Source organism: Magnolia sinica, chromosome 7 (genome assembly GCF_029962835.1).
Source record: "Magnolia sinica isolate HGM2019 chromosome 7, MsV1, whole genome shotgun sequence".
In the NCBI taxonomy this organism is placed as follows: domain Eukaryota; kingdom Viridiplantae; phylum Streptophyta; class Magnoliopsida; order Magnoliales; family Magnoliaceae; genus Magnolia; species Magnolia sinica.
The window spans coordinates 15,971,015-15,997,408 of NC_080579.1; the positions used below are offsets into that span (position 1 = coordinate 15,971,015).

Consider the following 26,394-nt stretch of genomic DNA (forward strand, 5'->3'; position numbering starts at 1 on the left):
TTTGGTGTGTTATTTGATGGTTAGAGTGGATTTCATATAATTATCGCGATGGGCTTTGTAAAAATCAAAGCATACACATCTCTCCCGTCTTTTCCTTTACTGCTGTCCAATTAAATTACAACATGTTTTTGGCCTGCACTTAATGTGAAATTACACATCTAAAAGTCAGAGTGGATTTCACATTTCACATACAAATCACAATGGACCACATAAAAAAAATAAATCAAGGGGAGCATCAATCTCCCAAGTGTATCCGGAAAACATATATTTTCATTGATATATTAAAATCCAAAAAGAATTTTGCCTGCCTTAGATTTTTGTGGAGCCCTTCATAACATGTATGTGAGTTCCATCCTGACCATAAGATGCATTAGGCTCATTTCTAAAATATTAGCCTCACCTATAATTTAAGTGAGCCGCATCAAAGCAAACAATTGGAAGAGAGACATCCACCTCTGGTTATTATAAGGCTCATCCCGAAGATTATATGAACTTTGCTCCAACTATTAGATGATGCACCAAAATTTAGGCATGGGGCTAAAATATCAGCACATATGTGATTTATGTGGGGCAACACATAGGGAAACAATCTGGAAGGTGAATATTGTCATGTATACTCTTTCCAATTATATGGTTTACCAAATCATATATTGAGCTAATTTTAGGCTCTAGCCTTAATAGGGGGTGACACATCCAGTGGTCGAGATTGATTTTACATAAATATCGAGGTGAGGTCCACTCGAGCCGTCAACCCCTTTTGCTTGTATGACAAGAGTATTTGATGTATATTAATACAGGGAATTAAGTGTAAAGAAGTAATAATTATGTTGAGAGGTACAACTTCTTAAGAAAACTTGGCTTCCATGTGACAAAAATTTTGTGGGCATAATGTATTTGTTTTATCCACACCGTCCATTCATTTTCCTGAATTATTTTAGAACATGAACTTAAAAAATCAAATATATTCTAAGCTCAAGTGGACCACACCATGAGAAGCAATGGGAATAATGATGCCACTATTGAATGGTTCACTTGAGCTTTGGATCCATCTTTATTTGTGGGCTCATGCCTTGAAATGATCTAAATAAAATGATTGAACGAGGTGGACATAACACATGTCGCGGTGAGACCTAGAAAGAAGGTGCTTAAATGTAATTCTATATTAAGTAAAGTAGGTAATTTTTTGTGTAATTCTCTATAATATATTATATTATGGTCAATTCTCTATTATATATTACCCTTTGGACGAGCACATAGGAATTTTAAATGAAGAGACCCGTTGGACGGCTAATTTCTACTATATATTACACATCGGTACGGGTACCTAAGTATTTAAAATGAAGAGATGCTCATGTCCAACATGTTGGACGGCTAACTAAACATGCAAACAACAGATAAATTCCACCTTATCACATAAATGCACAACAGCCCATAGAAAAGAATAGCCCCATTATCATAATCATCTCAATCCACTAATCGTGTGGGCCAAACTTGTGTTGTGGATCATATCAGCGGCCAACCCTTAATTTCCATAGTGAGCCCCATCTGTTCAGTTGATCAGGTTTTTTTTTGGGTGAGGAAATTCTGATGGCTAGGCTAATCTCTTGTAAGGGTTGGATGGTGCATATAGATCAAAGGCTAGAAATTATCTGGCCGTTGGATAGTAACTTATGGTACAAACGGTTGCAAGTTAGCATTTGTTCTTTGATAGGAAGGAAAGGAAAGTCTACCCTTTTGGACACATACAAAAGGGGTGTATACCAGAAAAAACAAAAAACGAAGAAAGAAAAGCTTGGGCAATCCTAAATTGGGTATTTGACATTTTGGGTTGCATGTCGCCTTTTACAGTTGCATCATATGTTTGGGATAAAATTACCACTGTAGGCCCTACCTTTTATCCAGCGTTTATTATTATTATTATGGAGAATCCAAAACTTACCTTCTCAACTTAGGCCTTGCATATACGGACAGAGCATTTGAGGGCGAAAATGCCCCTACTTACGATACCTATTGCTACGGTTATAATCCGTAGCAATAGGTCTACAGAAACGAAAAATCAATTTGAAAGCCGGGGGTATTTTCGTCCTCAAATGCCCTGTACATACATGCAAGGTCTAAGTTGGGAAGGTAGGTTTTGGATCCTACATAAAAGACGCTGGATAAAAGGTGGGATTTACGGTGGTAACATAAATCCAGTAATACCTTAGAGGGTGTTACCCTTATTGTATGGGGCCCACCCTGACAAAGTTTCTGTATATCAAAGCCGTCCATCTGGTTTTTCAGATCATTTTAATATTTGATTTCAAAATTCAAGAATATCGAACTCTCAAGTGGACCACACCATTGGAAACAGTGGTGACTGACCATTAAAAGCTTTTTGTGGGCCTCGAAAGTTTTGAATCAATAGGATTTTTATATTTTCCATCTATCCAGTTCATTTTGACATTATCAACAGGTTGGATGGAAAATAAACATTACGGTGGGCATTAATGTCGGCCCAAGAAAGTTTTTAATGGTAGGATTTCAATCACCACCATTTCCTATGGTGTGGTCCACCTAATATTTGGATCTGCTTAATTTTTAGGACCACTTCATTAAAACTGGGCTGGAAAAATAGATGAATGGCATGGATATATGTAAAAAAATTATTTATGTAAGCTCCACGGTTAGGATAATACCCAATGAGTTGTTACTTGAAATAATTATCAAAGTAGATGGTGTCTTTTAGGGTAATTATTTTTCTCATTGGCGGGAAACTTTGGCGATGGAAGATGATTTTTAGGGCATGGATGAAAATATTCTCAGGTTCATATAAGAAATCGGTGAAAAAGGAGGGTTATTTTAGTTCGAAATATGTTGTCCATACAAGAAGGGGTTTATTTCGGACATCTATGTTTGTGGTCTGTCGGGGCTGGTAAGGCACGTAAAAGGAGGTGTCTACAGTAAAAAATTACCCTTGTGTTACTCGGGTAACCCGAAGCCGCCCCCGTTTGGTGATATGGTGCAATCAGGAGCACTGAAATATGCTAGAGCCATCTCTCTACCGTACACGTGTCAGGGTAAAATCCAACCATTTATCTTATGGCCATTAAAGTGGAAAGCTTACTGAACTACTTTCATAATATTTCTCCAAAGGCCTGTTTGGCCGGCTGGATTAGATAGGCTTAGGTGGGATGGAATTGCATCTGGTCGTGTGTTCCACTCCATGTTTGGGAAGAGTGAAAAAGCTTGGAAGTAGGCTCGATAGAATCGTTCTGGGTCCCGTGCTAATATCATTCAATGTTAGCAAGTTGTGTAGGTCCCACCATGATGTGTGGGTTATATCCACACCGTCCACCCATTTTCGAGATCATTTTAGAGCATGGCAAAAAAATCAGTTAGATTTAAGCTCAAGTGGACCCCACCATAGAAAGGAATGGGGATTGAATACTTACCGTTGAAAAATTCTTTGGGGCCACATAAGTTTTGGATCTGCCTCATTTTTAGGCCCATGCCATAAAATGAGGTTACCAAACAAATGAACGGTTTAGATATAACACATGTGTTATTGTCAATAGTTTCAAATGATGGTAGTTATATCCTTTCAATGTACCACCGTGTTACAAACAAAAAAGGGAATTAAGCTTATCCCATGTAACAGGGAATAGTCCCTGCCTTGGGTAATGTTTTTTGAATCCCATCCCACCTAATACCGTGGGATCGGTCCGGCCAAACAGGACCCAAGGAGTGATCATTGTTTTTAATTTCGTTCGTCCATCTTTGAGGGCATCAATCTGATGGACAGGAATGTTATCGGTGTGATTTTTGTAACATAATCTATCAATGGTAGGGTCCAGTAGATGAACGGACTAGATTGATACCTCGTCTCCCCATGTGTACTCTGCATCATACAGATGATAATCTACACATGGGTGGTGATCTCCACCGTTCATCAATCATTATAACACTACGTAAGTGCACCGTGAAAGAACAATCTTAACCATGTACAAAATGTCGCCCAAGATGATCTCCACTATTCATTATTCATCATATGGATGAACACTATTTTTTAAATGGTTCCAACGGTCCAATCACTATGATTTTTGTTCCATGGCCCATCCATAAATGTCCATAAAAAAACAACGGTTCGGATCATCGTGAAAACATGCCGTGTATGAAATAGCATGAAGGATTTCGTCCACTGAGGTGGACCCGAGGATCTCTTCCCCGTACACGTCGATTACAAATATATAAAAGGAAATATATACAGGAGCAGGAGAAAATGGTGGGCGGTTTTGTTTTTGGATTCAGATCAGATATTCAGATCTAAGAGCCTGCAAGTGCAAGTGGGTTGTTTTAATTTGTAGTCAGAAGCTTAGATTGTGAGGAAAATCTGGCAAGAAAAATTCCATCAGTGAGATTTTATATTATTTTTATGTTTTTGTGGTTATTGGGTTTTGTTGAGAATGTTATAATGCTTGTTTGATGTGTTATATAAGGTTTTGTGGTTGTTTGGATGACATTTTGGTGGGAATCTTGTTCTGTGATATTGGTTTTAGTTTGAAAGCTCCTCTTGGCCTTCTCTAGAGATTGGAATTGAAGTCCTTTTTATTATATTTATATTTTTTGTTGTTTTGATTTGATTTTAGGAATAATTTCTTTATTGAAAAGATAGAATCTTTTAGCCTATTTTGAGTTTCTTATTCTTCTTCTTCTTCTTTTTGGGTGATTTTTTTGGTGGTTTTGGGTATTGTGAGAAATGGGTTTTTGGGGTGTTGTGGTTAAATGATTTGGGGGTTTGGAATGTTGCATGGATTTTCCTTGTTGGGTTCTGTGGATTGGAGTTTAAGAGGTTTCAAGGAAGAACTGCTGGTAAGAGATGTATCTTTTTGTATTGGGAAAGATGAAATCTTTTAGCCCATTTTAAGTGGTTTTTGTGTTGGGTCTGTTTTCAATCGTTGTTTTACTTTTTCATTTTTATTCTTTTGGGTATTATTAGAAATTGGTTTCTGATGTAGAATTCGCTTGGCTAGTTCGGAGAGTTTTAAGGATTTTCAGGTTTTCGTGGATTCAGGTTGAGAGAGTTTAGGAGTTTTTAGGTGGATTGTAGGTACAAAATCAGAATCTTTTAGCCCGTTTCAGGGTAATCTTTTGTTTCTCATCTTGAGCCTTATCTTTTGGGTTGAGAGATTTAGGCCGTATCTTGCAGTATACCTCAGTTCACGTTTCCGATGAAAGGAATTTGTTAATTCCACCCTACATTGAAAAAATAAAAGAAGCTGAATTTGGAAACACAGCGGATTTTGTGTTGCGCTTCTCAAACTGGCCTTAGATAACGTCACATAGGAACTGAAACGACTGAGCTATCTTGTTTTTTGGAAATCAGCTCAAACGTGCCTCAAATTCTTCAGTTGTTTGGGTGAGATCTGTTGAATGGGAACTCAGACAATGGGGTCTCAAGGTGGGGGGCAACAGTCTCAGTATCAGTCGCTGGCTCGACAAAGCTCTTTGTATAGCCTCACGCTTGATGAAGTCCAAAACCATTTAGGAGACTTAGGAAAACCTCTGAGTAGTATGAATCTTGACGAGCTTCTCAAGAATGTCTGGTCGGTTGAAACTAACCAAGCCTTGACGATAGACACTGAGGATGGCACCCCCGCTAGCCAATTTGCTTCTGTATCTGGTCTGCAGCGGCAGGGGAGCTTGACATTGACCCAAGCCATGAGCAAGAAGACTGTTGATGAGGTGTGGAGAGATATTCAACAGGGGAAGAAGAAGAACAGTGAAATGAGAAGAGTTCAGGAAAGGCAACCTACCCTGGGAGAAATGACGTTGGAGGATTTCTTGGTGAGGGCAGGTATTGTTGCTGGAGATTTGGAGAACAGAAAGGTGGTCGAGGGAGATTTGCAGAATCTTGAAGGGATTTGCAATGTGGGTTCTGTGGCAGGTGTTGATCCGATGGTGGGTGGCCAGAACTTCACACAGCAAGCTCATTGGTTGCAGTATCAGCAACAAAGCATGATGGGTGGTTATATGCCAGGCCATCCTGTGGCGCAGCCTTTGGGTGCAGGTGGGAGTCCTCTTTTGGATGTCGGATATCCAGAAAATCAAATGGGCATGTCATCACCGGCGATGGGAACTCTGTCGGATACGCAGACTCCAGGACGGAAACGTAATGCTCCAGGAGAGGTGGTTGAGAAGACTGTCGAGAGGAGGCAGAAGAGAATGATCAAGAATAGAGAGTCGGCGGCGCGGTCACGGGCCAGGAAGCAGGTTGCTTGCAATGTTGTTGCATCTTTTCAAAATTAGCAGTTAGGTTTTGTTTTTGCGTCTTGAGAAGATTTTTGTTGTCCCTGTTGAAAAAACAGGCTTACACAAATGAGCTGGAGATCAAGGTTTCCCGTCTGGAAGAAGAGAATGAAAGGCTCAGGAAGCTGAAGGTATGGGCTATATCTCTCCTTCGAATTAAAAATACAATTCCCTGTTTTATATTATCACCGGATTTCCCTTTTTTTTTTTTCCTTTTCTTTTCTTTTTGAGGTGAAGCTGAACTCGTAAAGTTCCATTGGAAGTCGACTTTTGGTTGAAATAGTGATTGGGGTGACTCTTTTGAGCTGACTGAGAATGTGCATGGTATGGAAAATGAAACCGGTATGGGCGGTTTATCATTTTTCCGCCTTTCTGCCCCCAAAATAATATTTTGTTAATTTCAAACACTGTTCATGACTTCAAACAAAAAAGGAAAAAAAAAAAAGAAAGGAAAAAGAAAAAGAAAAAGAAGGCAGAAACGAATTCAAGCTGCTCCCTTTTTGCTCTGCACTCGCAGATGGACCCTAAATTACAAAATTTGTGCTTTTGATTCACTTGAAGTATCTCTTCAGACTTGGAATATGATGAATTGGATGCTTGTGTACATTTGATTCTACCTTCTATTTTATGAATCCAAAGACATCTTAGTAAGTTTGATGAAAATTGATGTCTTTAGCATTTGAAATCAACATGAAAGGGCTTGGCTCTTATATACCTATTATAAGACAAAACAATGAAATGCTGATATTGAATCTTGTAGACAACTCTCTTCTATTCAGTATCATGATTAATGAATATTCAGCTATCTGTTTGTATATGAAGAATGTAACATGGTGTTTCTAGATAATCAACATCTACTCCATGACTTCCACCTTTGCTGATTTGGTGTTAGTTTGTAATTTATTAGTTACCACTTACCATGTTGATTACTATGAGGCATCTGCTGCCACACAATCTGAATAACATTTTCAGGATTACAATGGCAACACAGTGTGGACAGCACCAGGAAGAGTTTTTCTGCATTGCTCGTTAGAAATGCGGCACTTGTAACTTTTGGGCCTGTTTGGATGGCTTTTTCCACTGACTTGGCAAAAACCAATTGGATTGGTTTTTAGTGAGTCTGGCATCTTAGAACCTATTTTTGTCGAGCTGGTGATGAGATGAGGGGTTTGCAAAGTTCATCCAAACACACAAGATCAACTGCTGTTTGGATCAAAATGGTGTTTTGGCTGCAAATGCCCTTTTAGAAGGTGCATCCAAACAGGCAGTTTGGCTTTCCCTCCACTACTAGAAGAAATTTGAAGATCTTCGTGAACACAATTAAGGATTATATGCACGGGTAGTATAATTAGGCAGATATGTTTGGCGCATGCATCACACGCTTGGAGTTTTCAAGCCTGCTCTTTCCACCAACGTGGTAAAAACCAATCACGAAAAAAAAAAAAAATAAAATAAAAAAAATTGGATCAGTTTTTGGTGAGTCGGCATCTTAGAACCTATTTTGTCAAGCTGGAGATGAGATGAGGGGTTTACAAAGTTCATCCAACACAAGATCAACTGCTGTTTGGATCAAAATGGCGTTTAGGCTGCAAACGCCCTTTCAGAAGGTGCATCCTACTGGCAGTTTGGTTTTCCCTTAAGTAATAGAAGAAATTCGAAGATCTTCATGAACACGGTTATGGATTATATGCACACTTTGTATGGTTCTATTTGAATTAGTCAGACATGTTTGGCGCATGCATTACATGCTTGGAGTTTTGAAGCCTGCTTTTTCCACCAACTTGGCAAAAACCAATTGGATCAGTTTTCGGCAAGTCAGCATCTTAAAACCTATGTTTTTTGAGCTGGAGATGAGATGAGGGGTTTGCAAAGTTCATCCAAACACACAAGCTCAACTGCTGTTTGGATCAAAATGGCGTTTAGGCTGTTAACGCCCTGTTAGAAGGTGCATCCTATGGGCAGTTTAGCTTTCCCTTCACTAATAGAGGAAATTTGAAGATCTTCATGAAAATGGTTATGGATTATATCCATGTGTAGTATGGTTCTATTTGAATTAGCCAGATATGTTTGGCGCATGCATTACATGCTTGGAGTTTTGAATCTTGCTTTTTTCCATCGACTTGGCAAAAACCAATTGGAAAAAAAAAACAATTGGATTGGTTTTTGGCAAGTTGGCATCTTAAAACCTATGTTTTTTAAGCTGGAGATGAGATGAGGGGTTTGTAAAGTTCATCCAAACACAGAAGATCAACTGCTGTTTGGATCAAAATGGTGTTTAGGCCGCAGACACCCTTTCAGGAGGTGCATGCAAATGCCCTTTCAGGAGGTGCATCCAAATGGGTTTGGCTTTCCCTCCTCTAATAGAAGAAATTTGAAGATATTCATGAATGCGGTTATGGATTATATGCATGTGTAGTATGGTTCTATTTGAATTAGCCAGATATGTTTGGCATATGCATTACATGTTTGGAAAGCCATTGTTGCAAAGTGAATAAGGACAGGGATAGCAAGCTTTTGTTTTTGAGCTATGATTTGGAATATTAGAATAGGCATTCCACAAACTGTTTGGGTGAACTTGACGGGTGTGCCATGTTATGAGCATTGGCATTTTCATTCTCATTTCCAAGAATTCAGGACATGGATATAGATACGAGATCCATTCGTAGCATGTGATTAACATTTGGTTTTATTTTATTTTTTGGGCAAGCAACAAAAGATAAAATTAAGAAAGCGGGAGAAAGTTCCCCACAAGACAACAAGTGCTTGTTGTCTTCTCCTGCTAGTGCCTGAATGTCAATGTTAGACTTCCAATATTCATGTTTAGTTCTATAATTTTGACTCTTAAATGTTTTAACCTTGCCATGCTTCATTTAGAAATCGTTTTATTTTTATCTTCTTTGAATGGTCATGAAAATTTAGTTAGAAGCAAACAAAATAGAGGAAGGATCCAGAAAAAATTCAAGAGAATAGGGATGATGAGAAATCATCCCAATGTGAAACGCACACTCCCCAATCCACAAAGCAACAAAATCTTCTCTACCACACCCAACAGAAGCCTTATGACCAATGTGCATTCAATGACCTTTCCTCTGCTCTTAACTTCTAAGAAAAACCTCTTTTGATGATTCTGACTTTTTTGAAGGCGTTGTTGTTTTGTTCCTTCTGAATTGACTAAAGGTCCATCAACAGCGAGACTTTTGATAATGCAAAGGTTTGAATAAACCTGCAACAGGCCCTAGCATCACTCAAACCATCCAAAGAACTTGAAGAATCCCCTCCTTATCTACAAGGCAATGGCACAATGAATGAACAAGTGGTCCATGAATTTTGCATTCGTCGAACACAAGCTATATTTGTGATTATCATCTTTCTGCTCCTTAAATTATTAATGTTGACAACCTTCTCTTTTCCACATAACTACCCAAACACGGTAACCCTCAACAAGCCCTGATAGGACCTAATTGAGGTTGGAGGGACCCTCATCTTGGCTCCCTCCTCCCTTGATAAGTAATCATGAAACAAGTTTTGCCCCTCAAATGATTAATGTTGACAACCTTATCTTTTCCACCTAACCACCCAAACATGGCAACACTCAATGAGCCCTGAGAGGACCTAGTTCAGGTCATAGGGACTAGGGACCATCATCTTGGCTCCCTCCTCCCTTGATTGGTAATCGTGAAACAATTACATTGAGAACTTCCTGACGCATACAAAATTCATCTCCGCTTGTCGTTATGCAACAATGAGGGTTTTTGATGCGGACATCAGTGGTGCACCCTTTAGAGGGTACCAGAGGAGGAGACGTCGTCGACAGAGTATCGGAGTGGAGGAGTTGATGTGGATGAATGTTGGGTCCATCGGACCCATTTTCGGACGCACTACGAGTGCAGGAGCGGCATGACCGCACCTTGATCATATATCCATGGGTCGGATTTCACACCCTACCACACGGGTGTTTTAGTTTTAGGCGTTTTTGTTCTTTTTTTTTTTTGTTTCAGGGGCTTTATTGCACTTTCTTTATTTTCGTTTTTTTTGTTATTTTTCTTGTTTTCAGGGGCTTTAGTGCACTTTTACTTTTTCCATGACTTATATATACGTTGTGAGAAACCTTATTTTCGTTATTATTGAATGAATAAAAATTCGTCTATTTTCTTCCTCTTTATTTAAGAAATTAGGGTTTTAGGATTGACCCTTGGGTGTTGAGGATTCCATCCCGATTTCAAGTTTCCTTCTTTCTAGATCTTCGAGGTGCAGGAAAAGGTAAGAATCATCCTCATTATTTTCTTTTGACGACAAAAGGACCTATACTTTCTTCATCTCGAACCCTTCATTCTTCACCTCTTTCATTCCTCTCTAGATATCCACTTTCTAGTTTGAGCAGAAAAGATGAATGATTAGTCAGTAGAATCAGATCCGTAGGTCCTCCATTTTTATTGTTTACGTGATTTTATGCTAAGGCCTTAGGGGCATGATCCTGACGGAATGACCTCATCTTTGTGTTGAAATTTACCTAATTCCTTTGATTGTAAACGGTTAGTTGATTCGTGTATTTATTTGAACATTCTTTAACCTGATTATACATGCATTTAGGATTAGGTCATCACATGTCCCTGCATCAGTTTTCTACTAGGAAGATGCCCCAAGTGATCTTTTATTTTCTCCTTCAATTTTATGTCAGATTTTTCTGAGTTAATAGGACTTATCCTTAGTCTGTTACATAGTGTTTTGGATTTTATTATAAGTACAGCCCACTTGTTTCATGGGGCAACTATTTCGGTGGGAAATGGGCTTTATATTTTATTGTTTCCGGTGTTTATGGCCTCATCCAGAAGAATTTTTAGTGAAGTCTTTATAAACAGGACTGGACACTTGATTTTATTATTATTATTATTATTTTTTTAAAATCAGACTAAAAGGGGTTTGTGCCTGTAGTTCAATGGTGGGTAGGATGTGTTTAAACATTGAGATTATGGGGTCTTGGGTCCATGCTCAGCTTATTAAAAAAAAAGGAAGAAGATTCATTTTATTTAGATTTCAGCCACATGTAGGTTATTACTTGGTCAATAGGTTACTGTCTTCAAGTCTTGCTTATGGGTAGCTGAGTATCTAATTCTAAGGATTTTATTTTTAGTAGGAATATACATAGAGTATGGGGATTTAAATTGGTCAGTGGCTGTTTCTTAGGCTGCATATGTGTCAACCTAGAGGGCGATCGAAGGTTAGTTTAGATAGTCATCATCATTATAATCATCATCATCAACATCAGCATTAGGGAGCCCGACCCAATTTAAGCAGGCCTGGTTCCAAATTTCTGACCATTTCAAAATTCAGGTCGGGTTCGGTTCTGCCACCTCAGACCAGTTTAAAAATGAGGTCGATCAGAGTTACCTGCTAAACAGTCCAGATCTATGATTGCCAATCATTGCCACCATAATTGTTCAATTCCAGATTGACAACCATCTGAAAAGGTTTTCCTTCATATGGGTTTGGTATCTTTTTCTCTCTCTTTTTGTTTTTTAAGTTCTTGTGGTAGAAGGGGAGCTGTTTTTTAAGGTTTGGAGGATTTTATGCTTTTTTCTTTCCAATTTCTCTTTGGATGGGTATGTTTTCAGAGTTCTGGGTTTCAAGTCTGGATGTAGATTCTAGGGTTTTGGCTTTTCTTTTCACGGGTTCGGGTGGACATTATAGACCCAAGGGTGTCCAGACCTGATTGGCTCTGGGCCTCGTATCTTTGCATGTGATACCTGGACCCAAGTCCCACAGGATCCATTACCAACTCTTGTAGGGGGCTCCATGCATGGGTACCCTAGGACCTGACCTAAAACCAACCTGTTGACAGCCCTAAACATCATCGGCATCATGGTCGTCATCATTATCGTTGTCATCTCCATCATTGCCTTGTCCCAGCTTTTTGAGGAAATAACTCTCTAGTTCTAGACAAGGTTGAACTAAAATTGGGAAATTTTCAATCATTCTGTAACAGAAAAGACTCCATAGAGCTCTATGGTTGTAATTTCTCTCTGACATATTCATTGAAAATCATCATACTTTTCTTTCTATTTCCTTTTTAATTATGGAATGAGATTATTTCAATTTTGGTGGAGACTTCCTCTCCACTCACCTGTTTTAGGAGTTGTTTCAGACAGAGATACCAGATTGGTCTATTTCAGCCTAATGCTATGAGAATTCTTTCTTTTATGTCACTCTACACACCAACATGTCTCTATGTCACTCTATTTAGACATGCTGAGTTTTACAGAACCAATCCAGAATTGCTTTGAGTTTGAAAATAACAAACCTAACTACAGCAGGATTCTGCTAAAAAAATATTTTATGAAATCGTGTCTCTATTGTATATATAACTCCAGCAGCTTTTGGACATTTTTGCCCCTGCAATTAGTTGTGGGAGGGAAGGAACCTTCTGTTTTTTCATTCGTGCAGCCCTTCAACCCGAGGGCATTTTTGACCTTTCAACTCCTTGGGAGTAACCCACACGCACTTCTTCTCTTCTTTGCTTGTAGTCCGCACAGAAGATGTAGTGATAGAGGAGCCCATGAGATAAAGGCTCTATGGAGCCCAATGTGATGAATATGTAACATCCACACTGTAATCTGTTGTGCAGGCTCATGTTAGGATGTCGGCCTAAAACAAGGCAGATCTAAAGCGTAAGATATAGTGGGTCACAGCACCTGGAAATTTGGGCATGTGGCGCCCATGGTCGAAATTCTTCTCTTTTTCTCTCTCCGTGTAACCCTTTCCCTGAGTCTCTCTGTTTCTCTCTCTCTCTCTCTCTCTCTCTCTCTCTCTCTCTCTCTCTACCCTACTCTCTCCATGTGCATTGCATGTGCCATACCACTAGTTTGTATAAGAAACTTGATAGGAGCTTGAAAGTCAAGGTCCCATATGCAAGGATCTGGTTACAAAACATCCTACAAGTATCCTAGGAGCATCTGCTACCCGTGTGTCCTAGGAACATCTGCTACCATTATCAGTAATGCATTGTGGAAATGTCAGTATGGTGAGCATATACAAGGATCTAATGCATTGTGGCATTGTTGGTCTGGTGAGCGTGTACAAGTATCTAGGCATCTAAGGCAATGATGGTGTAAAATGTTTCCCTTTCATTGGTGAGCTAGGCCTTTTCTTGAAATGCTTCATTTTAAAATGTGTGATTAGGCAAGCACCCATAACACGAACCAATGAACCCATGTTGAATACTTTACATGAGTTATAAAATCACCATCAGAGTCTATATAACAGACCAAAGCCAATTCAGAATTCAGGGCAGTGTTCCCACTTCAGTGTTCTCTAGCTCCTAGCTGCACTAGGCCTGAGAAATGGCTTACTTCCTATGCATGTATTCTATGTTCTAATTGTCCAATGTTTGAGGATATTTGATACCTATAAACCTCATCCATATTGGCTGTTCCAAGAATGTATCCTGTGTTGAAATCTAGTTTAGGCGTTAATTGCACAAAAGCATGAAGACAAGCGGGAAGGGATTTGGGTGTGGAAGTGGGAAGCATCTGTTTGAAAGCTAGCAACTTTAAAAGCCTAGGAAGCGGAAGCACGAACAGGAAGCAGGACCAACACCTTTGTAGAAGGTTTCCACAACTAAGGGCCTGTTCTGTTGTTGGGGAATTCATTCCCTGCTTCTTTTTTTTTTTTTAAATGTTTCCTGGAGAATGATAGAATGTACCTAGTATTTATTGGGGAAAGACTAAATCTTGTTTGGTTAATACACCGGGCTTTCTAGGGATAAGGGAAAAGGCCTTAGCTTCCTTGCACAATTGTTCTAACTAGGTGCAGCTCTCCCTCCTTGAGGAGCACACCTTGAAGACTGAATATTTGTTATGGAGAGCAGAGCAGCAGATGGTGCACTGCATATTGGGTGGTGTACGACTTCCATTTCTATCTTTGAAGTGATGAGATTGTTACCAATAGATACGATGGATTTGGGTGGGTGAAGTGGAGATGTAGCTTTTTTTTTTTTTTTTTTTAATTTATTTATTTACACACGCACACACACCCCACACACTCACGCTGTAGTGGAATTTCACCACCTATGGATACTCGAACCCTTGACCGGGTGTTGAAACTCCTGAGAGTCTACCACCGGAGCAAGAGTAAGGATCCAAGTGGAGATGTTGCTTGAGAGTGCTATTTGATTGCCACTTGCCAGCGGAACTCCCGTGAAATTTTTTTGAAGACTGCTATTCGATGGCTTTGCCATATGGGGCAAAATCTTGGGCAGTTGAGACTTAGGAGGCAACATGAGCGGAGGATGAGAAATGGCTTCCTTCCTATGGATATAGTCTCCACTTCCAATTGCTTTTGGTAACTAAGGATCAAGCTTTCTGATGTTTGATGCTATTTGATATCCAATAAATTTCATATATGGCGGGCATTTTAAGAATGTATCCTATATTGAAATTTGTCTAAGCGCTAATTTCACAAAATCATGAGGACAAGCAGAATGGATACAGGCTGGTTGTGAGCGGGGAAGCATCTGTTTCAGATTGTTGGCAACTATGAAAGCCTAGAAGCGGGAGTGCGAACCTATATCAGGATTGGCACCTTGGTAGAAGGTTTCTGCAACTTAAGATTTAAACATTATCAAACTTCAGGTAGAGGATGTTGGGTATAGGTCTGATATGATTTTCTTTTTTTAATTATTTTTTGCCATCTTATACATCTTCAGTTGTGTTGAACTCTCCCTATAAGGCCATAGCAGTGTATGGTACTACCATGGTCTTAACCAGTTGGACAGTATAAATATGTGCTTTGTACTTAATGCATGATGGTGTTTGTGTTAAGGTTTTCAATAACGGTAAGTAATTACCATTACAATACATGCCATAAAGGCCGTTATGGCCTTCTAAAAAAATGTACAGGCCCTGTAATGAACAGTTATAGGCCATTTTTTTTTTTTTTTTTCCATAATGGCCATTTTGGCCCCACAACACGTAATGGTTTTGTAACAGCCGATATCCTGGTTTGTATATGTGAGAGGTTGTTTGTTTTTTCCATTTCCCCCTTTAAATGGTGGTAAATAATGGTAAACAAGTAATTATTATTTACCTAAGGAATTCATACTAGCCTCCCCTACTATGCTGATAGCTATAGTCGTTTGATAGGTTTTGACTCTAATACTGAGGAGGAAAAACTAAAATATTTGGGGCTCACCGTGATGTATTTGTTTGATCCATGCCGCCCATCTGTTTTACCAGCTCATTTATCCAAAGTGCTAGTAGACCACACCACTTGAAATAGGGGGAATTGAATGCTTACTGCTGAAAACTTCTTGGGGGCTGTAGAAGTTTTGGATGAAGCTGATATTTGTGTTTTCCCTTCATTCATGTTTGTCTTACTCAAGGTATTCCATAACAATAACGGTGGCCATAATGGCCACCACCGTTACCTTTACGATATGGGTCGTAACGGCTGTTACAGCCCCTGTAACGGCCATTACGGTCTCTCTCTCTCTCTCTCTCTCTCTAAAAAGGAAAAACCCGAAAAACTTGTATTTGTCTCGTAATGTTGAAAAAAAAATCAAAAACATGTATTTGCCCCCTAACAGTCCATTACGGGGCTGTTATGGCCTTTATAAGGGGCGTAATGGGCGTTTAATGGTGGTTATAGGTCTTCTTCTTCTTCTTCTTCTTCTTTTTTTTTTTTTTTTTTTTTTTTTTGTTTTTGTGCAAAATGGTTGTTACGGCCTTTACGACCCCGTAACGTATAACAGTTGCCACCATTACCTTTACATAACAGCCTTTACGTCCACGTAACGGCCTTTATGGCACATCAGACCTTTTGAATAGGTTGGATGACTGATACACATCATTGTGAGCCGAAGGAAGGTTTCAGGTTTCAACAGTGGACTTCATGATACACGTTGTTTCCTGTGGTGTGGTTCACTTGAGCTTATAATTTGCCTCATTTTTGGGCTGATGCCCTAAATGAGCTGGTAAAACGGATGGACGACATGGATCAGACAGTGGGACCCACAGATTTCACACATGCAATCCTTATCCGATTTGGAAAAAGGCAATTTCAAATTTCAAGGCGCAAATATCAAACAATATAGAGAGGTCATCATTACTTATTTACCACCATTTAGAGTGGTAAATGGAAAAACAAGCACCCCCTTAAATTGCTTTGGTGACCTAATTCTTTACACTATGATTTGTATTCTTCCAAGCCTTCCTACATCCATCGTAACATCCTCGTCTTCCCAACACTCTCATCCTCCGTTCATGTTGCTTGCTAACTCCCCAATAATCTATCCCATATGACATAGCCAGTTGAATAGCAGTCACAAAATTTTTACTGGAGTTCCGTGGGCATGCAGAGATCACAAAGCACCATAGTTCTAAAACTCAGTGACTCAAGCCGAAACTCTGCCGACTCGACAAAATTCAAGCTGAGTCACCATGGAACTTGAAAGTCAGAGTGACTTGCTCTTGATTAGGTGTGACTGGTTGAGTTGACTTGACTCAAACTAAGCCGCACGCTGGAAAATTTTGTCATTATAAAAAATAAGAGGCTTGAATTGAACCTAAGACTTCTTTGAGGTGATCTTATGTATATAACCATTGCGCCGCTCTTTGATATTTCTTGATTTTATTTATTTATTTATTTATTTAAGCTCCATATAACTACATTAAGTACTATGAAATTAATAGTTAAATAACGATTCGAGTCAAGTAGAGCCTTGCCCAGGAGTTCAAGTCAACCCGACTCCGCTGAACATCAAGTTGAGTCGAGTTTTCAAGTTTTAAAACTATGCATAGCACTAGAGCCACATGTCCACTTCACATGGCATGCAGAGACCACTTCAGAGCCACATCTCCACTTCATCCACCGAACTCCAAATCTATCAGGAGCAACTTCATCACTTAAAAGAAAGAAATGGAAGTTGTAGACCACCCAATCTTCAATGCTCCATTCACCACTCTTCAATACCAACCAGAGGTTTGTAAGCTTCATAAAATCATATCTATTGGAGTTCTCCTCAATAAATACTCAATCTTCAAAAGGCATGCCTTTCCAGGTACCACTTTTCAGTTCAAGGTAGTGGCGCTCGCAGCCTCAGTCACATTATTGAACATTTTGATGTTCATTCCTGTCTTTTATCACATAACATGAAACTTCCTTACTTGATACTTGGGTTTTTTTTTTTTTTCCATTTACCACCGTAAATGATGGTAAATAAGTAATGATGACCTCTCTATGCTGGTTGGAGGAGAGGATTGCCCCAAGTTTTTACGCCTCGAAATTTGAAATCGCCCTTTTCAAAATTAGATGGGGGGTGCTTGTGAAATATGTGGGTCCCACCGTGATGTATGTCTGATCTATCCTGTCCATCTGTTTTACTAGCTCATTTCAGGGCATGAGTCCAAAAATTCTAAGCTAAACTGGAACACACAACAGGAAACATGCATAATGATTTCCACCATTGAAACCTTCCTAGGAACCACAATGACATGTATCGGTTATCCAACCTGTTCATAAGGTCAGGCAGACGTGGACTAAGGGAAAACACAAATATCAGCTTCATCCAAAACTTCTGTGGCCCTGGCCTCCAAAGGGTTGGCATCAATTTTCCCTGTTTCAAGTGGTGTGGTCCACTTGTGCTTTGGATCCTTCTCATTTTTGGGTTTATGCCCTAATTGAGCTGGTAAAACAGATGGATGGTATGGATCGGACACATATCATGGTGGGCCCCACAGGTTTTAGTTTTTTCTCATTGGTATTAGCATCAAAACAAATCAAATGACTGTAGCTGTCAACGTCCTAGGGGCGGCTGGCATGAATTCCTTATGTAAATAATAATTATTTATTTACCACCATTTACTGATGTAAATGTCAAAACAAACAGCCCCCTAGAGATATAAAGTTTTTCTCCTTATTTGACTGTCGACTTTTCTGTATTGCAATGCCAACCATTTCAATTTTCCCTTCGTCATTTTATTTCCTATGACTAAGTAAAAGATGAGTTCAGGCAATTGCAACTGTTTAAGCAAAATTTCAATGTGGACTGCATGTTTTTGTCTTCGAAATTGAAAGGATATTCATTGTTCCTTGTTTTTACATTGATTAAAATTCTCTTCCACTTTCATTGTTGCAAGGAACCATTTCAAGGAAAGCCGATTTGACGTATTTCTTCTATTTACAGGAACTGGACAGGATATTGTATTCTGCGCCCTTTCCCGAGCCAAAGTATCGACTCCGTAGAACGAGCTCGGCCCCTTTATGACTTGTGTTGATATGAAGTTTTGTAGATTTGTGTGGGGTATTTTCCCTTCATTTCCAGACTAGCAACAATCAGTAGCTGGAGTCAGACCAGCATTCGAGTTTATTGAAGCTTGAGGCTTATCTGTTTGAGTTTGTGGGAGCGTTGGAATTCTGTTCAAGAGCTGCTTGCTGCTAACTTCTCTTTGAGGTTTGTTTCTATGTACATTTTTTATAATCACCTTCTCGTGGAATTACAAAGCACCATAAACATTCTGATATAGGGTTTTATTATCGCGTAGATGAATTTCCAGTCTCAAGATGAGGTATTTGTATGATACATTATTGATAAATACAGTATTTTCTTTGTTCATTTGTGACCTACTTTTCGGTGGCCTAAGCTGCTAATCTGGTGAGCCCAGTGGAATTTTCCATCCGTTAGTATCTCACCTATCAGATGAATCTTGCCATCCAATGAAAACAGACAACTACAACCAACAGTCTAGATTTGACGGGGAAAAGTAAGACAATTTGGCCTGATAAAGGAAATTTTGGGGGCGTCTCCCAATTCCTATCTACCAATGCTCTATTGTATGAATGTGGCTTGGATCACCAGAAAGTGGGTCACAAGAATAGCCGAACTAAAGCACCATCGAACATTGTACCTCCTACCATCGGATCAGTTGCTTCCATTGTAACAACCCGAGATTTCACGGCCAGAGTTCATGCTCGTGTCCGAAAAAACTGGGTGTTAATAATATATAAATTTGGATGCTTTAAAAAATCGCACCTTATTTTTTTCCCATTTGGATCGCATCCAGATACATTCAGGAAGGTAACATCCATAAGAATAAAATCAATTGTATTGATTATATTTAATTAAAGTAAAAAGAATAATCAATGACTTCTCAAGGGAAGTTTAATACATTCATCAAGTTCGCAGCGGAATTATAAAATTAAATCATAAATTGTCTTTTCCTTCTTTCAACATAATCTTCCTTAGGGAGCATGTTCAATAGGTCTTCAATCTATACGTCACCTGCATAATCTGTACGATTGGGAGAGGGTCAACGCCCTACTCATAGTGAAGGTTATCCTTTAAGATTAACAATAATTCAAGGGATTCATAAAAATACGTAAAGGTTCTGATATGTCAAGTACTCCACACTACAAGAGGTATCAATGCGCAATCAATCTATATGAGATACATGCCTGACAAAGTATATGTGGTGTATCACACTTGGCAATCGCCACAATGTGGAATACGATTTTAGCTATCCGACTCACCCCGCATCCCATAATACGAAGATTCGCCGGCGTGTCCCACATTTAACATGGTTTTACATAGTTATCCCAAGAAGGCCACAACACATGAACCGGGTGAATATGCTCCCAGAGATTGGAGTGACTATTTGTGACACCCCCCCCCCCCCCCCCCTCCCAAATAAAAAAGGAGTGATGTACTGCGTATATAGAACGTCTCACGTACACCAACTGGGGCACCATCAACCCGAGAAACATGGAATTACATGTCTCCCCAGGGCCGCTACTGAAAACGCATTATCTCCACGATATTTAATTGATCGCTAGAGGAGAGATTCCCAACATAGTACTTGCATTAAGAGAGAATTCCTTAACCTATGGAAGGTTAAGAATATCAAGACACCTGCCAAGTCTTTAAGGTAAAAGAGGCGAGTGACGAAGGTTAACTCAAACGTGAGGAGAGTGGTTAAGGCCAACTCAGGATGATTAAAGGCAAGAGCAAGGCTTGTGTCCGTAGCCTCACATCAACTCAGGAAAGCCTCTTACAATGGATATCATGTGAAAATCTCAAAAGGCCAATAATTGATAATAACAATTTAAAATGAAAACAGAGGGAAAGTAATAGAAATATGAGGACAGATGAAAGTCATGTAAAGAAGAAGTGTAAAGGCAAGATAAAAAGCATCAACTCAATTAAGGCAAAAGGTACGTAACAGGCACGATAAAATAGCATGAAGGCATAAAAAGGCAGGATAAATATATCAACTTAAATTAACGTAAGTTTAAAGGATTAAACCGTCACCTTTGATGTTGGATTGCCTTCAAGAGTGAGTATGCACCGTATGATTGAATTCTAACATGATTTAAAACAATTCAGGTTAACCTGGTTAGTACTCAACCTTAGCCTATCCGACCCGACTCGAATCTTTAGCAGAATTTCCTAACCGAGTCGACTCGGTTCAACTCGATCCTATACGGTTATTGAAAGCCCAAAGAAAATCAAGAACCAAACTTAAGAGCTTACCTCTATTCCGTAAAGGGATCCACCCTAGATTTGAACCCAACTCAGCAACTCAGTGAGTTGTGTCTTGATCCCGAGCACCACTCGATCTCTCCCTTTCTTTCTCTCTCTTTTTTCTTTTCTTTTCTTTCTTTCTTCCTTCCTTTCTTCCTTTCTTTCTCTTCTTTTCCTTGGGCAGCAGCTGGCCGTGAGTCCCTTTTTTGGACGGACGTCGATCCCAGCCGCAACTAGTTTCTCTCTCTCTTTCTTTCTCCTTCACTATTCCTTCTACACGGTGCGGTGGGTGTATATATATGGCAGCGGGTGAGGTTCTTGAACCTTTCGTGCGCGGCTTTTACGCACGACAGGGTGTTTACGCTGCTTCTTTCGCAGCGAGACGGGTCGGTAGCATGACGACGCACCGACAACGCTCCCTGGGGCGAGATGTTCTCCAAACAAACTCCATGGATGTGGTCGAAAATCCCTAAGGATGACTTTGAACGGTCCAGATTGTAAATGGGATTAATGGATGGGTCACGGTGCTATCGTTTCATACGGGTTGTTGATCTTCCTGCGGACAGCTTGCATTCGCAACCGTTTGCATGGATCGTCGCCGACCAACTTTTATCGGTCGGAATTGCGATCTCAGGTTGATGAACGGCTCAGATTTCTCCGATCAGGCGTGATGGTGGCCCAGTTGGATCGGTCGTTTTGGTTTGGTGCGGCAACCCTCCCTTCGTTGACGATTTGCATCCGTTGCTGTGGCCGTACGTGTACGTATGGTGCTTATGGTTCACGTGGCAGTGGTCGAATCCCTCACCCTAACACGATGTACGGCTCGGATCGGCTCTGAGGATGATGATGGTGGGCCACTACCATCCCCGCGGACGATCGTTCGTCCCGGCTGCGAACGCGGGAGAGGCGCGTTTGAATCCTGTCGGGTCAAGGCAACTTTGACCGCCTTGGAGTTATGGTGTGGCGCGGGTGCACACTCTGATGTGCGCGTAACACTCATGTGGGGCCCATAGTGATGTCTGCATGAGATCCACACCGATCATTATGTCCCGACATCTGATCAAGGACGGAGAAGATTCGAGGTTTAGGTGGGCCATATTCAAGAGGATTACTGGTTTAGCTGTTGATCCTATTGATCCAATGGCCGAAATCTGACACGTACGGTTGGTTTATGATCAGTAGGCCTGATATGAAGTTTCACATGAAACGGATCATGAGAACCAAGTGTTTTGAAATTCAAAGTATAGGTCGATGGCATTTCCGTAATTAGTTCTGATGTAGGAGTTTTGGATGATCCAACGGTTCCACATGATTGTAGACATGTTTATAAGTAACTCTTATAAAAGAACTTACGTATAAATTCTCATGAATGAGGAGTTATTCATTGATTCATTTGAAGGAAGGACCGTACGTCAAATCATATGATGGATGGTCCTGTCTCCAAAATCATCGGTCAGATTGCTGGATCTATGCATGGAGATTATTTCCAATAATTAAATTCGTGTTTGATGCTCGGTTATTGAAAAGTTCCGAGCGTTACATCCATAACCTTCTTTTAAATATTATTGGTATTGGGTTTTTCAAAATGGGAACCGTAGACACCGTATATATGGTCTGATGCTAATTCTTGTTGTGGAATCATGGCTGGCGTAAGGATTTGCATTGAGCCAAATGCCCATTGAGCTAACCTGATCTCAATTTGCTACATTTGCACTGGGTGGAATTGCTATTTTTACGCTACAAAGCTCTTTGCTTCCTTTATTTTAATCTACAAAGCTCTTTGCTGCATTTAGCTTCCATGCCAGTTCGAACGCTAACGCTCATAGTTCCGTACAATGCTGAATTTGATTCGGATCTTCCCTAACAAAAAACCCAATTTCAAATGCAGTCTGTGTTGTTCAGATAGCACGCCGTCGCAATCTGTGCCCTTCTCCAAACATAGTTCAGTACTAAAATACATGACTCAATGTCTAGCGAGGTCAGGTTGACTCGAAGACTCAGATGAGTCTTTACTTGACTGGAATCAATATTTAGTAATTAAGTAAATTTTTATCTAGATTTATTTAAATGAGACATATACGGGTAAAATGTAAAAATAATGGAAGATGTATGCAGCAAGGTGTGTCGGGTTGAGTTAACCGAGTTATCGAGTTGACATGAAGTTGAGGTTGAGTCATGCCTGTAAGCTAGTTTCATGGTGACTCATTTAAAAATCTAGTCGATTTGAGTTGACTCGGTGGAGTTTTGAGTCGAGTTACTGAGTTTTAGAACTCTGAATTCAAAAGGTGCTTACATGATGCAGCTGAATTTCAGTTCATGCCTCTCAAACAGGAGGTGATACAGCTATTCTCTATGCACAGTCTGAGATTTTGAAGACAGGTGATCTTTACGGTGGGGCCTACCATTTGGGATGGTATGGACGTCGAAAGTGTCACGTTGGTGTGAAAGATGGGGCACTGCTACTGTTGATCAGTTCTTGCAAGTTCATGCTCTTTCTATCATGTTTAATAGGGTCTGTTTGGGTTGCAGGTGGGGAAGACTTTATATGGAGGCCTTTGGCGCAGGGTATTGGATGGGATTAGGTGGGATAGAATTGCATTTGGTCCCATGCAATTCCATCCAGCATTTGGAGAGGATGGGAAAGGTAGGAATTAGGTGAGATGTAATTGCATTTAGTCCCATCGAATTCCATTTGGTTCCATGTAGGATTTCAATGGATTTTGAAATCCACTACACATGGGCCCAACATTGATGCATGCGTTTATCCAAGCCATCCATCCATATACTCCATTTACACGTGACATTCTGGTTATATACGTGTACAAGTGAATGACATCCGTTGTGAATTTAGTCCGTTGATTACAATTCCATAGTCCACCAAACATGATTTTGCTTAATCCGGTGTTTTCCCATTGCAAAATATTTTTCCCAAACATGGGATTGGATGGCTACAATACCATGGTATTTCCAAACATGCAATCATTATGCAATAATGATGTTAATCCCATCTAATACAATTCAATTCCATTCAATCCCTCCTTGAATTTGTAACTCCACCTTCTTCAATACAACTCATCTTAAAAGCCACATTTTCATAATTAAAATACCAAGAATACCCTTTCCAAGGTCCATAAATTCTTAGACCTTTTTTACTTACGTAAACATGAGAGGATAAAGTTAAACCACAAATATCAACTACATCCAAAACTTGTATGGCCCCTGAGAAGTTTTCAATTATAAGTGTTCAATGGCCACTATTTCCTATGTTGTGGTCCACTTAAGATTTGAATATGCTGTAATTCGGATGGCATGGATAAGACACATACATCATGGTGGGCCCCAAAGTTTACTCAGTACGCAATTGGCCTTCGTCTAGGTTAGACTACACTGGACAGCTTGTCTCTGCAACTTTTGTTGCATCGAAACGGGCAGTACATGGAAGTATTGCATTATTTGATTACGTTCCCATGGAAATGGAAATGCTGCCACCCCAACTCTACTATTCCAATTTAAATAGGATGTGTGGAAAAAATCTTGGTAGTACGAAAAGGAATGGTTGTTATGCCCTTTCCATACATTGCTTACAATACATCCATGTGTGGAATTATGCGGAACCAACTAGTTTTCAGATATGGGTGGATAGTTGACATTTAAATGTCATCATATACCTTTCAGAAAGGGGCTCTAACTATCCTTTGTTGATTTATAAAAATTTATCTTTACATCATTCTAACACAACAACTTGAGCAAATACTTTTTTCTATCTTCTTCTTCATCACTTTTCTTTTTTGAATCTTTTTGAAAAGTTGTTGGAATTTTAAAGAGAACTACAAATATAAAAGAGGTCAGGTGATAAACTACGAAAATAAAGAAGTCAAGAGTGTACACTACAAAAGTGTGTTCAGGGGGCAGGTTTTCAACTTTACAGGCTGAAGCTCACATTTATCCAATTTAAAAGAGGAGACTTATTATATAATGGAGGCGTATTTTTTATAATCCCTTTACAAACCGATTTAACAACTAGTAGGGTGTGAATATGACCTTAAAGATAGCGATACCGTAACGTGTCCTAAGTTTATCTTTAATTGTATTTTCTTTTGTTTACGCCTCTTCCATAAATAAGCCTCTTCTTTTTTATGAACTAAGATTTTGTTTGGAGATACTTGTCCTATTTAGCAAACGCTTCAAAATGTACTTATATCATTTTAGTTAATAGTAATTATGTATTGGATAAACTAGTTTTTAAGTGGCCACCATGTTGGAGCCAATGCTTTGAAAATCAGTGTGAGCTCTAATCAATTAACCTTGTGAATGTGATTAGGGTGATCTCAACTATAGATCATGATGGCCATGAGTCTTTGGTAGACATCTATTGATCCTTAATGTATAATATTGCCTTGAATCTTCATCATGGGTTTGTTATGGAGTGATTTCTTTGGTAATCATTGGAAACTTGAAATTGGACATTACGATTATTAACCTGGGAGAGTCGTGGTCTAGGGATCTCGGTACCCTATTAGACCGTGACTATCACAGGTGTCTGGGACACACCTGTAGACATAAGTTCTTGAGATGTATGGTAATCTTGTGTGAGGGGATTGACTTGGGACAAGATAGACAATCTCCACCATTGGAAACCGATTTGGTGTTCGTTTATGCCTTACCCTTACACTCCACAAGAGTGTGAGTGTGTCATAAATAAAGGATTCGGGTTCGGATCTTTAGTTACTTACATTGGTGAATTAAGATTAAGTCAATAGTATGGGGGGCTATTAGCCTTGACTGTGATAATGAGATCATGACTTGATGATACATGGAAGATTAATTCTTAGACCCAAAGATGTGTAAGGGTCACAATCTTGATTGGTTAGTTTTGACTCTTTTTACGAGTTCCATGTAGGGGCTAATAAAGTAGATGTAAATGAATACTTCTATCAAAAGTCATTGATTCTTGCACGGTCCAACAAAGGATCTACTGCTTTATCTAGGAATATATTTATTGCTTTGATATGGACAAATCAAGGACTCATATAGTGATTTTTCTATTGGGCCAAACACTGATTATTTTAAGAGGTTTTTCAAAGCTTTTTAACCATCTATTAAAACTGCTTTTATCGTACTTACTAGTCTATATCTGATGGTCCACTTCTGTTTAGCATGGGATATGATTATTAGTGGATGGCCATAACAGTGGAGGGATTAGATCATGCGTATATGCATATATGAGGCAGATCGTCGCACTTCCCTCATAGTAGGTTACAAAGTTGTGTGTAGGGTGGCGGGGTACTATACTGGTATTCCTCTGAAACCTTAACTTTCTCCTTATTTATTTGATCATATCGTAGAGGAGTTGAGACGAGAAGCCTTAGACGCCCTAGACACCCTTTCCCCTTGGGCTTGTGAATTTGAGAAAAGAGAAAATTGTGTAGAGAGAGTAAATGAATGGATTTTTCCATCTTTCTTGTGCATTTTCTCCATCTCGGTGTGGTCCTTCTTTGTGGATTATTGTGGAATTTTTTGGCACCTATTAGATGAAATTCCTTGTGCTATATAGATCTCTCCGATACTGGGATAGATATAGGAGAGACCTTATA

The 26,394-nt window shown here is 39.6% G+C and overlaps 1 protein-coding gene across 3 annotated transcripts; it reads left to right on the forward strand.

The window, feature by feature from the left end:
* Positions 1-4,195: 4,195 nt before the first annotated feature.
* On the forward strand, positions 4,196-18,895 carry LOC131251137 (ABSCISIC ACID-INSENSITIVE 5-like protein 2). 3 transcript variants are annotated; one of them, XM_058251672.1, is made up of 4 exons: positions 4,196-4,315; positions 5,366-6,252; positions 6,348-6,419; positions 18,467-18,895. In XM_058251672.1, exons 2-4 carry the CDS (start codon positions 5,413-5,415, stop codon positions 18,545-18,547), a joined length of 993 nt encoding a protein of 330 aa, XP_058107655.1. In that variant the 5' UTR covers positions 4,196-4,315; positions 5,366-5,412; the 3' UTR covers positions 18,548-18,895. The 3 variants fall into 3 exon arrangements, 2 of the variants coding, with proteins under 2 accessions (XP_058107655.1, XP_058107654.1); XR_009173598.1 differs by having other exon boundaries at positions 4,243-6,252; positions 18,467-18,733; positions 18,825-18,895; XM_058251671.1 differs by having other exon boundaries at positions 4,243-5,037; positions 5,072-6,252.
* The last annotated feature ends 7,499 nt before the right edge of the window (positions 18,896-26,394 follow it).